At 37.9% G+C, this 16211-nt stretch overlaps 1 protein-coding gene across 1 annotated transcript in view; it reads right to left on the bottom strand.

Annotated features, from left to right (window-relative positions):
* The window catches only part of axin1 (axin 1), a 34469-nt gene extending 18469 nt beyond the window's left edge, over nucleotides 1-16000 (bottom strand). The window contains exons 1-3 of the mRNA XM_063012484.1: nucleotides 15860-16000; nucleotides 10294-11250; nucleotides 1242-1382 (exon numbers count right to left, since the gene is read on the bottom strand). Of these exons, the coding sequence (XP_062868554.1) occupies nucleotides 1242-1382; nucleotides 10294-11171 (1019 nt within the window). The 5' untranslated portion in view covers nucleotides 11172-11250; nucleotides 15860-16000. The remainder of the gene's footprint in view (nucleotides 1-1241; nucleotides 1383-10293; nucleotides 11251-15859) is intronic.
* Nucleotides 16001-16211: the final 211 nt, after the last annotated feature.

Raw genomic sequence — 16211 nt, 5'->3', positions numbered from 1 at the left:
TCAATGTAGGTAATAAAGTGCAGGCCCCCCTTATGTAACCAAAACAGATCTGACTCATAAAAGTATTGACTCAACAATGCCTCTTAGAGTGCCCTGTTGTATCTGGCACCAAGAGGTTAGCAGCAGATCTTTTAAAGTACTGTGAGCATCTGTAAAATATGCAAGACAAATCCGATCCACACCTCACAGCTTAATCAAATAGAGATCTTGGTCGTTTGGAAGCCGAGTCAACACCCTGAACATGTGAACACAATGACGTGAACGGCCAGGTGCATGTACTTGGGGAAGAGATGGCACCAGGATGCACTATGGAAGGAAGGAAGCTGATTTTATGGCTTGATCTGTGTGTTTGTGTGGATGGATAGATAGCTCCCTCCCCAAAAGAAGACATTGTGAACATTTGTAAACAACTGTAACCATGCTGATTAACGTAATTATCCAATCAGCTAGCCAGGGGGTAGCAGCATGGTGCATGAAATTACACATGGAAATCTTTAAGTAATTGTGTGAGTTGTATAATCGCACACTGCATGTAAGCATCTATGTGGAGATGTAAATGCATCATTTACAGATTGCTGCCAAGGTGTGATGTGACTATACTTTTTGAGACAATACTTTTTTTAATTTTTATTTGCATTTAGTTATTTAGTTTCTAGTAATAAAATGCAATATGGGTCCATAAAGAGTTCCAACAAGATAATATAAAAAAACACAAAGTCAATAACTTTAAATTACAGGCTACATGGCCCCAATGCAGCACAACTAAAGAGTCTATCATTAGCATAAGCAATAACATTTTGAGGTTTTAGCAAGTCGGGGTAAATGGGCATATGGGGCCACTTTAGAGGAAGGCTGATTGGTTGTTGGTCTCACAGAAGTGCAGAGACGCTACTCTAAGATCAGCCACCAGTAGTTGCTTTTAAAGCTCCAAACAGGAAATGCTTACTTTGATTAAGGGGTGGTGTGCTTCTTGTCGCTTGTTAATACGTTTATGGTTCTGTAGGACTTTTACACAAGAAAGGCTGCTTGGAGAAGAAGGAGAGTTCAGCAAACTAGAAAATCCTTAACTTGCACTATATAGTAATAACTACATGATAATGTGAACTGATAACGTTTTATGTTCAAGTGAAGTGTGCTTTGTCGCACGCACTCCTTCGACAACAGTTTGTGTGTGTGTGTGTGTGTGTGTGTGTGTGTGTGTGTGTGTGTGTGTGTGTGTGTGTGTGTGTGTGTGTACATACACGCTGCTGTCTGTTAGGGACATAGTGTCTGCATCGCTTGACATGCTCTGCTGCTCGCTGTCATTGGCACTGGTGGCTGGTGCCAGGGCATAGCCGGTGTTGATGTAGTATGGGTTGAATGGCTCCCTCCATGAAGCATGTCTACAAAGAACAAGAGAGGGTCAGTACATAGATAAAGATTAATCAAATTTGTATAAATTCTCACATTTAACATAACCCAGCAAGATTCAGGATTCATATTATGTAAATACATTGACTGTAAGGACCTTGTTAATTACATCATATATAAAACAGAACCTTTATTACCATGGTGGCTTTTTAATCATTTTCACTGTTAGATGTCTAGGCCTGAAAAGCTTTTATGTTTTGCACTGGTAATTGTTTATATTTAACAATTTATAAGTAAGCTTGTCTGGAAAGCTTAATTTTGCTTAATCAGTTAAATGATACTACAAATGAACAAAAAATAAATGTATTTTAGAGTACCAGGACATTTTGTTAATACTGAGATACCAATTACTCAACCGCTACATAATAATGCTGATCTTGAAACCTACTGCTAGTTTGTATTACCTAAAGTTGGGTTACAACATGATTAAACCATTGGGAATCAATAACCACCGTTAGCTTGAACACTTGAATCTCTGGGTGGTGTTTCTATCACACATCACAGCTGAAGTTGTGATGTAACCATGGTGAAAACTAAGAAGCAGTCACAAAAGCCGAGAGATAATTTTATGATCCTGACAATTTCTGATCTGGCTTACAAGTCCTAACAAGTCAGTCAATTCACAAGTATTTAATTAAGTTCTGAGTCATCACAAATAAACATGCTGATGTACGAGTGCAAAAACAAAGAATCTACAAATGTGCCTTTTTATGTTTGCCAGCTCTAGACACACTTTAAGTGTGCTGAACAAGTTCACACAGTAAACCTATAAGTAAAATAATTCAAAACAGGCTTTGTTGCATAGACAACAGTAGGTTAAGTTACAAATTCTGAAAATGTGTATTTAATTTATAAAAAAAGTTTCACTTTTTAATAATAATAATAATTTAATTTTAGCCAGCAACCTTACAACGTCAAAAACTCCTAATACATGAATTTAAACAGCAACTGACTCAACCCCAATAACAGGGATGGACTGAAGCAGCACGTTTTCTTTCTAATTCATTATGTGCTGAAAACAAGCACATCTATATCCAACAACTTTACAACTTGCCCAGTTAGACATTCTTTTTTAAATCCTGCTAAACATTACCTACAACTAGTAAACAATCTACACTTACCAAGCACTTCCTTATGTACACCTCTTTGATTTATACATTTATAATTTATTTATAAAATTACTGGGATTGCAGCCTTTATTGACTTTTCACTTTCTTAACACATGACACGGTTGGCTTCAAGTTTCTGGTAGGGGCACTATTCTCCTCCGAGCACTGGCACTGAGGTGTTAAACACTGCTGCACCTGCTACATTTGTATAAGTTTAACCAACAATACAATGTCATTACAGTGCCAAGAAGGGTCCAGACCATTACCCAAACACCATCTAGTCAGTGAGGGTTCTTTTTAATTGATAGTATACAGAGCAACCTAAGGGCTACAGACAGTACTTGTTTGGCCACAAGGCTTATCTGAATTAGGCTTGGGCGATATTGCCGATTTTCACACCGTCATACCGTCTTCATAAAATACTGCGGTATACGGTATTACCGCGCGAGGGGGGGGGGGGGGGGGGGGGGGGATGTATGCGGACGTCTGTCTGTTAGTAATGGGTCGTTCGCGAGCGATCCGATTCTATTGAACGGCTCTTTCAAATGAACCGAGTCGCATCTCTGGGAACCGTTATATATATGTTTTATATGTTCTTTTCAATTTTTGCGTCGTTCTTATTGGCTGTAATACACCCATTCTGCTTCACATCAGTACGGGGAATTAATCAGTCATAATTAAAGCTGTTTATTGTCGGAATTCAAATTCGAAATCCGAGTATCGCGAAGAGTGAGCGCGACACACACACACACAGAGATAATATTATATTGTAAAGACTTGCACAAGTGTGTTTTTTTGCAAGTTCGGGCTTGTCAGTGAATGTAACCGTATTCGGTACATGGATATGTTATATTGACATGCCAGTGCGTTGTGCCACCCCATCCCATGGTTTTGAATGGCAAGATACTAACTGTTAGCTTAGCAAGCAAAACCCGATGGAATTGCTGTCTAAGTAGCGCGTTCGAATAACCTGCATTATAATAAGTCATTGACTTATTACAATCCGCTCTACTGAGGCAGCTGCCTATGTAGGCAGTAAGACAGCAAGGCAGCTCACTAGGTGTTTGAACACACCCCATGTAGACAGCTCCCTAGCTTTTGTGTTATCGCCTCAAAAAGTGACCACCCCCACAACCAATCAGTGAGCTCCAACCACCAACAACTCCCGCCCCTCCCTTATTGTGGATGCGCGCAGGTCTTAAAGTCTCCGTTGTCAAGGTGGACCTTAAGCAGAAATTTGGCGCTTCACATTTTTAAAATACCGTCACCATTTTTAAATACCGCGGTATACCGTAATACCGTCATACCGCCCAACCCTAATCTGTATAGTAGGTGTAGCTTATAAAATCAGACAGGCTATCACTGGTTAGCACTGTACTACAAAAACATGGGCAAAAATAACAGAAAAGTCAGCAAATGTCACAAACTAAATAAAATAAGAAAATCTAAATGTTATTTTTTGTACTTTCATAAAGCACAGCTGCACAGGGAGAAGACACCACACAGAGTAGTTGTGTCACTCAAACAACGACTGCCTGTGCGTCAATGGTTAAGACAAAGGACTAGTGATCAGAGGATTGCTGGTTTAACAGTTGCCACTGTTGGGCTACCAAACATGGGCCTTAACCCTTGCATTGGTCACAAGTGTAAATCCTGTTGAATAAAAGCATTTACCAAAATGCTGTAAATGTGTCATGTAAAAGTCCAGACAACCACAGGCATGAGTCAATCTAAAATTTGTTTTAAAGTTTTAAATACACTTTAAACAATTATGTTCACCAAAACTTGCAAATCACAGTTCTACTAGCTGTACTGGATTTACACTGCACTGACACCTGTATTAAAACAATTTCATACTAACATATGGATCGTTACACCTCTATTGTCTACTCCATAATGCTACAGCTTAAAATGAAAGTGAGCAGTGATTCCTTCTTTCATACCATGGCCTTGCATGAAATGTTCAATGTCATTTGGTTCTACATAGTTTATGGATTTGTAACGTGAAACTCATCTTTATTCTGTACAGGACAGGAGGAGTGGAGGCACACTGTGAAAACCATATACATTCTACTGGAAAAAAGAGGCATCTTGTGCTAAGACTTGTGATAAAGTGGAGGAGGCAGAGCTGAATTTACTGCAGCCTCCAGTGATTGTTGTTGTTCTGCCTTCTAATGATTCAAGCAGCAGGCATGTCAATATTCACAGTAACACGGAGAGCCAAGAGCCTGAGGAAAGATGCTCCCCTGCCTTTAGCAGCATCAATCTGCTCACTACAACATTTCATTTTTCACTTAACAGCAGTGTAGACAAGGAGCATCAAACAGAGGCTCAGTATTATAACTTTGATTCTACATAAAATAGATTACTTGATATTTTTGCAATTATCATGGATGATGCAGCCCAAAAATTATTAGAGCTGGGGAAGCTGTGTCTCCCATGGCATCTCGTTAAAAATCCATAATACTGCAGTGACCTGGGAGAAAGGTTTGAAGTGCTTCTGTTGAAAAAAAATTAATTAACTGAAGACATGCTGAATTCCTGTTCCAACGATTTTTGTACCTCCGATTTGTGCAAACTGAGAGAATAATTACCATCTCTTTGTCAATTTTACATCTGACTGCTGGCGCCTCTGGAGCTCCTACAGATCAATTTATCAAAGGCGGAACTCTGTGTACTAGAGCACCAGTTGAGAAACGATACCGACGTGTGGGTTATTCATTACATTATCACAAAAGGCAAGCAATTACCACACAGGCCAAGGAACATTAAAAGGAGCATAAAAAGGTTGACTGAGTCTTGCTAGAGAACAAGCTAACACACAATCAGCTGAAATGGTGTTTTCCTATATACTAGCAAATCCATGTAACAGGCTTGCAGTAAAATGCTGTCTTACTTAAAACAAATGGTATGCATGTTATAAAGTTATAGATAAATTATGCATTTGCCCAAATTTATGCGAGAGTGTATCTGCTGTGTAATGCAGAGAAAGATTTATAGTAAGAATAGCCCAAAAGCTGACTTTTACACCTGCAACAGTGATTGGTAGAGCTAGGAAATGCATTTAGTTGTGTCTGGCACAAAACAATGATGCAATCATAGCAGAACAAGCACACACTTTACCAATAACATAGGTCACATTCATTTAATCATATAAATTATATTAATTATGTAATCTTAAAAATCAATGCTACCGGAACAAATGAGGTCATCACACCACAGAGTGTATTATCATTAAGGCCCTAGCTAATTCGCGTTACGGACCGTGAAGTGAGCCTTTTCCCGTGTAATGTGCAATTTGCTGTAAAATTCAAAATGTAAGGTTCGTGTTTAGTGATTTATTGTTTTTCATTTGCGTAGCATTTAAGTGCCTTACGTTTACTGGTTAATTGGCACTATGAGGTGGTCCTAGTGTAACCAAGCGTCTTTAGAGTTTGCTAAGTTTATTAAGTTAGAAATAAACTGTACATAGACAAACTATCAGTAGATTAATACTTTACTGGCTTGTTCTTTTGAGGCGCAGCACAGACTACAGAGAGATGATCATGTGTGTAGAGAAGCACACTTTTCCACTGACTATGGAATTCCCAAAGGGACAAAATGCACTCAATACAAAAACAACATACATCAAACATTGTCAGCACACTACACCACAGAAAAGTCTTTTACACTAGCAAACCTAGCGCATGTCAGTTAGCAATCATTAGTCAACATGTCCAAGATGTCGAAGACTAAAGCAGCTAAAAACACTACTCAGGTGACTAATTTTGAAAAACTCCCAACCAATTCTGTGGACGCAAAAGGGGGGGAAATCAAAACACAGAGAATTTTCAAACATGAAGCCTTGTACCATTGCTTGATGGTGTAGGTTTACATTCAACTAGTAAGGTAGGCTATGCTGTGTATTGTAGCTTCTATTTATTCTATCATTCATTATATGAGTGTTATTTAATGACTGCAGTGAAGTTTAAGACTTTTCTTTAAAAATCTGTACAATCTGTGATTTTTGAAAAACGAGATCCATGAAATAAAGCACTTTTCCCCATGAGTTTATTAGTAGGGCCCTATTTATCATGAATGTAAATTTAAAGAGGTACACAAAGCAAAGACAATATATAATTATACCACATTGGAAAAAAATATAGGGAGAAATGTTAAAAAAGCATGTTGACACTTTTTTGTTTTCTTTTTTTTACAAATTTGTTTTGGAACATATGATCCCAGCACTAGCTGCCAACAACTTAACTGTTTTGTATAAACAATACCATCCGTAAAACAGCTTGGCAATTTTAATGCTTAAAGCTTAACCAATTTAGCACAAAATACATGACATATGATTGCTGCAACATTTAGCTACACACACATGTATATTCCAGCAAACCATTCAATGTAATAAACTAATTAATTTGTAGCTTAATAGCTTGTTAAAAGAAGTGGCAACAAACAATAAAATGTACAGTGATATGTAAAACATTCCTGTTGCGAAATGTAACTAGCTAGAAGAAAATAAAAAGAAAGTTAATTCACATGCAAATTACATGAATTAGGAACTTTAAATCTTTTTATGATTTGGTAATTGTTAATATGAACACTTAAAATCCTTTAGCAATTGGGCAGGGCAAGGTTGACACCTATTAATCCATATCACAATATTCTCAGGAAAATTGGATTAACTTGGATTAAGGTTTTCTGATTTAGTTTTCAATACGGCAAAGAACAGTGAAAGTAAGGACTATAGCTATAACGGGGGCTACCTCGGGGTATGCAAGTCCGTTTGCTATTTCTCTTGTTTAGTTTGTGCTTTTTACTTTCAACAAAGGGGAATTCCACCAATTTTTCACAATTCCCAATGTGCTTCAGACTGATTACCTTTAATTGGCTTTAACCACAGTTAAAAATTTGGGTTATCCAAGCAATTTTCATAAAAATTTACACTTTCCCATTCTAACAGTACTCATATTTCCTCTAGCTAAATGCATGTAATGAATGTAACTGGAATTCATGCCTCAGAAACATACTATTGCTGTTGGTTGAATGAGTAGTCTGTTATTATAACAACAAGATCATTTCATTAAAAAAATCTAGAGATTGTAAAATACAATGCACAAAAATAAAACCAAAACAATATTTATCGCCTGTGGCATTTTTAACACCTATGGAAAACAAATTTAAGATATTTTAAGACAAATTGGAGCCTTTTTTAAAAACACCCTGTGTCCCCCTGTATATTTTATCAAAAGCACCTACAGCGTGCACACACAAATCAAAACTGTACATTTTAAATTAAATCAAATATGAGTAATGGAGGAAGGCTGACTGGTCCAACAAATCCTGTTATCTCAGAGATTAGTGGACAGTTGGACAGGTGTGCACCATTTACATGTGCAAGACATGGTACCTTGCAGATGTCATGTGGAGTCCATGTCTCAATGGGGCAGAGCTGTTTTGACAGCAAATTGTACGGTGGTCCTAATGTTTTGGCTCATCAGTGTAATCATATTTGAACAGAGCTGGCATGTTTTGGAAAGGATATACAAAACTGGTAAACTCAATAAGACATGACATGCTTTTGGTTACTGCGTCCAAAATAACCTGCACTCGTACACAGTGTACGTAGATGTCTAGTCAAGATGCTGGCAAGGAAAAAACACAACCATTAGCGCATTAACGTGCCTTAATTTCACTCCTTGACACATTTTACTTTTTCCTTGCAGCGATAAACCTGCTTTGCACCGCCAAAAGGGAATACACGTCAAACTATTCTACAGGAAACCTTTATTCTGGGATAAGAGGCTGCCATTCATAAGACACCTGGGCAAAGAACACAAAGAGCGCCCGCCTGCACCCACTCACAGCGGGCAGCAGCACCACCAACAAGACTCAATCACTGCTGGGGTGCCCACTCGTACAGGTAGCCTACTTTAAAGCCTTTTTACACAACAAACAATGCACAGAATGTAACCAACCTAGTAATATTTCTAAAAAAAAAAATTATCAAACTGTGCCCAGCAATTGTTGAATCAGTGGTATTTAAACTTTTCCAGAAATGGTTAGTGTGGCTGCACCAGCCAGGTAGGAGTTACACTTGATTAATCAGTGTTTTGAACTAAACTTATCAATAACAAACGTATGAACTCACATGTAGATAGCACTTTGTTGGTGTGAAAATATCACCAGGTTGGATGATGATGCACACTTCAGCAGAACCATTTAAAAGGGATTAGTTAATGGTGCAAGTAGGGACATGAAATAACACCACTCTTCCATTCTCAAAATAATTATTAATATCAAAGGTCCAAGTCAGGGTTAGGCAATATGACTATATGCAGTCTGACAGCAGAAATTTATCTACCAATAGGTTCTGCAACATCATCTCCACCAAGGCATAGCCAGATAAACTACTCTGTTCTGTTATTAAACAGTGGTGTTCATCTAAAATAGACTGTGCAAGAATTGTACATGAAATGAAATGAAGACAAAAAGTGTGTGCATCACTAGTATTGTGTTAATATAGGAGGGTTTCAAATCTACAAAGCAAACCATCTTAAAACCCTGTCTGTAGGCTGGTCAGGTATACTAAGATTTAGTTTATTACTGATAGTTGGTAAGTAAGTCAAGTCATTTAAAATGCTCAGATGGGCACTGGTGATATATAATCAAGCAAAAAAAGCAGCACTGCTTATCAAACACTTTTTTCAAAGACTATTTGTTAAGAAGCAAAGTGAAAAAACAATTGCTTTAGATTGAACAGCATGAAGCGTCACAGCTTGATTCCCACTGACTGAAAATTGAAGTAGAAGAACGTGTACTGTAATCTCAAACTGTAAATCACTAGAGAACCATAGATACACATAGCGATGTAATCTTGTATAAAATTATCACACATCAAACATAACAAAATTAAATGTAAATATACCTATCATTGCTGATGGTAATCCAGCATTTATGTCCTTATTATAAATGAGCTAATTCTCTGCACACACATTGAATAAATATATCAAAGATGTGATGGTGTAATTCAAATAAATGTGATTTTACTAAACTGGCTAGTATTAATCTATTAATCGACAAAGGTGCTCTAGAATTATTGCTGTCACAGGACACCATTACTAACAGTATCCTCCTGTCAACACTAGATTTACTTTGATACTTTTTAGACTTGTAAAACTTACAGATAAAACAGGCTATTACATTTTCAACCATAATTTCTAACATCTCTTCAAAGGGCTTACATGCAATCCCCCTTTTTAGCAGCATTTGCACTGGGAGTATGGAAGAAGGGGTAAAAGAAAAGAAATAGTACATATTAATCATAGTCAAGCACTTGGCTCCATTAACTTAAAAAATGCAACTGGACATGAAAAGGAATAAATTCTAAAAACCTTAAAGTGGGCTTTTTTTAACTAATCTGTCCTAAACAGACTTAGCATGTACCTGGAATAAATGATAAAATCATAAAACCAGTTACATATACTTTAAATAAACCTCAACCTATTCTAAACTCTATTGAGGGTTTAAATTGTAATATTTACCATCATATTATTTCTGTCATGTCGTTTTTCTGGCCTGTCTATGCCCTTTTTTTTTTTACTTTGTTAGATGTGGAGCAACGTTTCTCATAGGTCTGGTGACCAATTTTTTGGATTGTTGTAATGTTGTAGAAAACACTCAAGTTTTAACTTCGGCAATTAGTTCTGTTTACAAAAAAGGATAAGAAACTTTGTCTTGACCCAAGCAGTACAAGGAATAAAGTCATTTAAAACACTGCTCTTACCTGTACTCATGACTGTCCTGGTATCTTTTGCTATGGGCCGCACGCTGAGGCGCTGTCTCCAGCAGTAGCTTCTGCGTGAGCCGATTACTGGGGGCTGAGTCACTCTCCCCGTGCTCCTCTGGCTCCTGCTCACACCTCCACTCCTCATCCTCATTCAGTGTGGGCAAATACCCAGGCAGCACTTTTCCATTCCCCGACACTGAGCTCTGGTCACTGTATGGCTTTGGGCTCTCACCACCTGTCCTGGTGTATTCCAAATAAATGTCAGACTTGAGAAACAAAGGGTAGGTATTCTCCTCAATCACAGACTGAATTTCTGTCTGGGCCTGGTCGAACATTGCCGGGTCAATGTGCAGCCTCATCACACAGTCCTTGATGAAACTTTTGGTGGCTGGTTTGATCTGCCGTGACACAATGCCATTGCTGTCCAGGATGTATTTTTTGTAAATGGCTTTTGCAAGCTTGAGCTTCTTCTCCTCGTTGCCATCACCTGTCTCTAGCTTACGGAAGCCACTGCAAGCAAACCAGAAATCCAGCACATCAGCGCAGTCCTCCTGCTTGAGAAAGGTGCGAAACAAGTGTATTCCATCCTGGTCATCCAGCAGCGAGTGCAGCGACTCTGCCCATTTCAGATAGGGCGGTGTGGGTGAGGCGCTGCCCTCAGGCTCGTAGCCAAGGTCCAGGTCAGGCCGTCTCGGCGTGGCTATGGAGGCCTCACTTCTGAGGCTCTCACTCTTGGAGTAGAAACCCATGCCATATGGTCGGCAATCACCAGACACCAGCTCACCTTCTTCGCCTGGGACTGGGGGTCGGGGAGCATCCTCAGTAAAGCTGCCCAGGTAGGCCTTCTCCTTCACATTCATCCTCACTGTGTCCATGCACCCGATCCCACCACAGCCCACACAGCAGAACAATCAGATCCACACTGATTCTAATGCCACTGTGAAATGATTCTTCCTAAAAGGAACAAATAAAATTATTTAACATCATAATTTAAAAAGACAGACTCAAATATCTAGTCTAAAACAAAACATATGATTACACTTATATGATTACAATCTGAACATCCTACAAAATACAGATAAACAGACTATTACAGACACACACAAAAGTTAAACATAACTGCTCTTCATGCCATCTAAATAAACAAAAAAATGACAATAAATGCTATCCATACTCATTAAGTACCCTTTCTAAAGTGCTCAACAAAACATTTTAAATACAATCTGCTGGCATAAAGGTGTTGCCCAAAGAATTTGACTATTAAATAACAGCTATATGGCATACAGCTAGCATTTTTTTTAATAAACTAAACTTTGGCACATAGATATAGATATGATTTGGTTTGTAAAAATCTGACACTGAGCAAAAAGCAAACATTGTTAACAACTTTTCTAAATAATTCTCAGAGAGCACTTTACAGACAATACCTTTGCCCGTCTGTTGTATTACCACAATTATATATAGGCAAGTATTTTCAAAGACACATTTTTAAAAAGCAAATACATTTAATTATTTTAAATGCTTGTTAGATACTTGTTAAAGTCTGTGATATGGAGGTCAGCCAGGCATTACATCCCATTTTGAGCCATCCCTCTTAACAGGGATCACAATACAGAAATATGTTATCAGAGATACACGTGTTATTCTCATTACCACAAAACTCTTAACTAGAGATAAACTGCATTAGCAGACTGGAGTATTCCTATTTTATATTACTTGGAGTTTAAAACCGTTGGAAATACTACAGCAGTCCCAATCTGATCACTAAATGAGAGAGCTAAACTCTTATCAGATTTTTCTAACCATAAAACAAATTCTAACCATAAAACTAAATCCTGATAGGAAAATGTGCACTTAAATCTTCTTTGCTAAATAATAAAGGTTTTCAGTTACTAAATAAAAGTTCCAGAGACTCGAAAACAATAGTGGTCGTGTTTGAACGCCTGATGTCCATTCAGAACCACTACATTTTACCAAAGTAGTTTGTATGTGTCTTTCCTTAATAAGCAGATTGATTTTAAGTTTATACCTTTCTGCTTGTGTTATTCCATTGTCAAAAACTGAGTCCTCATGTCGGTTGGAGAATTTAAACCTGTTTTCAGCTGCTTGCTAACCATGCTAGTCGGTTAGCTGCAAACAAGTTAGCCTCAAACAAAACACGCTAGCCACCGACCTGCCTTTCATCTTTAGTTTAGAAAACACAATAGAAATGTCAAATTGAAAAAGTAAATGACATTAACGTTACATAATTACTTAAAATACCGCTTCAACTATGTACATTCGAGGTTCAGTAAGAATAGCAAACGAGCTAGCGTGCTAAGAGCTTCACAGACAAACAGAACTAGTAGCTGCAGCTTTCGGTCTAGCCGTGGCTGCTAATCTAGACTGATGTATCATTCCCAAAAGAGTCGATTCTTTGAGCCAAATATTTTAGGGGAAGAATGGGAGCCGAATCGTGGCGAATCGAATCATCAACACTAAAATGTAGAATGATTAACTGCGCTTAGGTTTTATTTATTATTATTTAAAAAATGTAAGATAGAAAGAAAAATGTAAGATCGAAATCCAAAGAGTAAATAAATGCATAAACAAATGCAGTCAGTCGATCAGTGCAGATATTTAAATCCTAAAATGGGTAGGCCTGTATGATATTCAATGTATGTGTACTACAAATTTAAGCACTTTATGTTTACTTCAATAAACAATTTAGGAATAACGGTATTAACATATTAAAGGGTATACAGGTAAGTTCTACCTATGATTAAAAAACTGTGTATCTTGTATATATTGTAATACTGTTTGTATTCAGAATATATAAATGTTTCTGTATTAAGATCAAGATACAGTTCACAAGACTCTTCAGAATACCATTGCTTTTTATTGTTAGAGAATAGAATTCAAATATTTACCACCTAAAAATAGAATTAAAGGGACTGAAACATAAAAATTTTTTTAATGATACATGTACACATTTTTGCTTGGAGTTAGTCAATTTTATATTCCCAAACATCTAAAACAATTTACTTCTGTTATAATAAAACATGGCATTTAGCCCTGCATGTTGAAGCATGTCCAATACTATTAGAATTTGGTTAGGAAGTATGAGCTATGGTGTGAAAATTATGTTGGTGTGCCAGAGCATTACACTTTCCTACAGTGCTCCAGGAAAGTGGCAAGGTGTATGGCTTTCATCAGAAATAAGCTACTTTCTTCCTCTGTGTGGCGATAGTTTGTGTCCCTAGGTTGAAAGTTGGGCATTTTCTATTAGTTTAACAGTGTGATTTGGAAATGTAACAAGATACTATGTGCAGTTTTCAAAGTGTCTTTGTTCCTTACCATGAATTTTGTTCAATAATCTTTGATAATACCAAAGCAGTCAAAATTTTGGATGCTTTGTCAAAGAAAACCTTTCCTTTATTTTCAGTATAGTTTGCCATTTAAAATTGAATTAAAGCTAAAATATATAGTGTGGAATTGGGTTCCCCTCCAAAATTGGTGCTCATATCAAAAACTTTTATTCACATTTTGCCTGGATACCTTTACACCTCATGAATTTCTCTTAACAAGCTGTATAAACTGATCACCTGCACTGCTTTTCATACAATTTTAAAGTTGTTCCCATATCTGTTAAGTGCTTGTTGGCTTATTTTGTCAGGTAAAATTCAACAAAAAAAAAAAAAAAAATTCAGGTGTGGCCAAACTTTTGATTGGAAGCATGTTTTTTAACCTACACTTTAAATTAGCCTTTTTCTTTGTGTAATGTAAGTAAATATAAAAGGAGTATCTGGACAGTAAACAGTATGGACAGACAGACTGATGCTGTATGAATGCCTGTTGACACAATGACTGTTTCAGCCAGTTAATAATAATTTGACTTGCTAAAATTAAACACATCAGGACTTGACATTACCCTGACAATTGAGACAGTTCCTGTACTTTGTCATCACAAAGCAAGGTGTTCTTGCAAAAAATGTGCAAAATTAGTAAAATGCTCTGAGCTTGTATTGCTCCGAACATTTTATAAATGTTATCCATTATCCACAAAGTTTAATCAGTTCATCTGGACACAAGTTTGTTGTAGAGAGTTCTCTACAACAAACTTGTGTCCAGATGAACTGATTCAACATTGTGGATTTGTGTACCTGGATTATTGAGCATGCATCAACAGGGTTATCCATTATGTTTTCATTATGTTATGTTAAATTACGGTAGTCCATTACTGCTCCAGGGTTCCAATCCCCAGCATTGCTATGGACTGGTCTGCCATTTTCATACAGACATAATTGGCTATGGATTGGTGTTTTGTCCGGGGTGCGTCCAGTGGTTCCGAGTAAACCAGACCCATGACACCCTTAGCCAGGGTAAAACGGCAGTAAACACTAAATAAAATGTTACTAAATGCATTAAAATATAATTTACAATTTATTTCATTTATTCTGATCAGTGATGTGGTAATTCTGGAGTCTTATCAAAAACTCTGGGTGCAAGTGGCAATTCGTTGGGGGTATTAATTCCTTACCTATTTACATAAACCTAGAGGCAATCAGGAGCAGCTAATCCACCTTCTGCATAGTTTGAGAATTAGGAGGAAATCAAAATACTTGGAGCATGCCCAAAGTGACACTGGCAAAACAGGGAAAACTCTTTACTGACAGTGCCCTATTTGTGGCAACGAGCAGGATAAAAACAAATGAATAAGTATTCTGATAACAGGTCATCACTAATTAATAAAGAGCCGTTTGGGAGTCGAAAGAATCGAGTCATATTGGTGAGTTGAGCCATGATACCCATCACTACTAATTTGGGTATCTGGCAACCATGGCTAGCTAGTTAACTTGTTATGACAAGATTAAACTTGATACAACAATAACAACACAGTAAATAACTTTTTTGTATTAAAATTTTGAAACATTTATGATTCCAGATAAATCTTGGCACAGAAAAACCGTCCGGTTTTTAAAGATTAACCCTAACTATGTCTCAAATTGCTTTCCATGTAACATTTTAAACTATGTACATGTGGATATGCTGTTGTACCTGGATTTTGTTAGGTAGTAACGTTTAAAAAACCTAACCAATAGTAAAAGTACACAAAGTACGCTATTTGAAACGCAGCCACACTTGGATACTTTGTTGTTCTTTTTTTCCCCGACGACATTACAACACTCCCTGCGCTCCCCTCCCAGCCGCTTTGAAGTGAAGCCCCACATTCACTGCATTCATGTCTTTGGCCTCGGAGTCTCCACAAGCACAGTAACTGATGGGGGAGGGGAGAGGAGCAACAAACTACACACACACAGGCCCTTCCGCAGTCCAGCCATTACAACTATACAACTTTCAAACATTTAATTCAGTCTCAATCCCGAGTCAATAATTCATCGTGAGCCACGGTTTACCCTCCTCACACACAGCAGTCATGAAATCCTGAAAATCAGCCCCAATGAAACGCATCGAACAAGCAGTTAAACCCACAGCAAAGCGGTTGCACATTTCATCTCCCGCTAGAGCAGAACCGATTCCTGAACCAGCAGCAGCAGGAGGAATAAAGTGCTCGGTACTGTACCTGTGCGAAAGCTCTCTCCGTTTCCGAGCGCATCGGGAACAGCGCGCTGTGCGGCTACACGAGAAGCGGGTCATAGGTGCGATCATCGGACTTTAAAAATAACAAAGAAAACACTCCGATCTCCACCTTTCCATAGCACTCTCCCTCACACACACACACACACACACACACACACTTCGGTGCCTCAATTCTTGTGTGCGCGCGCGTGTGAGAGAACGAGTGATGTGTAGCGCCGCGCACGTTCACAAATCACACTGCCGCCTGCAGAAAAAAGGGGAGGATAGAGGTGTGCATTCAGTCCTCAAACACCCCTGTTCTGCTTCAATATAAGCGGTTATATTATACAGGTTAT

This window comes from Trichomycterus rosablanca, chromosome 2 (genome assembly GCF_030014385.1).
Source record: "Trichomycterus rosablanca isolate fTriRos1 chromosome 2, fTriRos1.hap1, whole genome shotgun sequence".
Taxonomy (NCBI): Eukaryota; Metazoa; Chordata; class Actinopteri; order Siluriformes; family Trichomycteridae; genus Trichomycterus; species Trichomycterus rosablanca.
The sequence above is the reverse complement of the archived record's forward strand: the minus strand, read 5'-3'. Positions and strand labels throughout refer to the sequence as shown.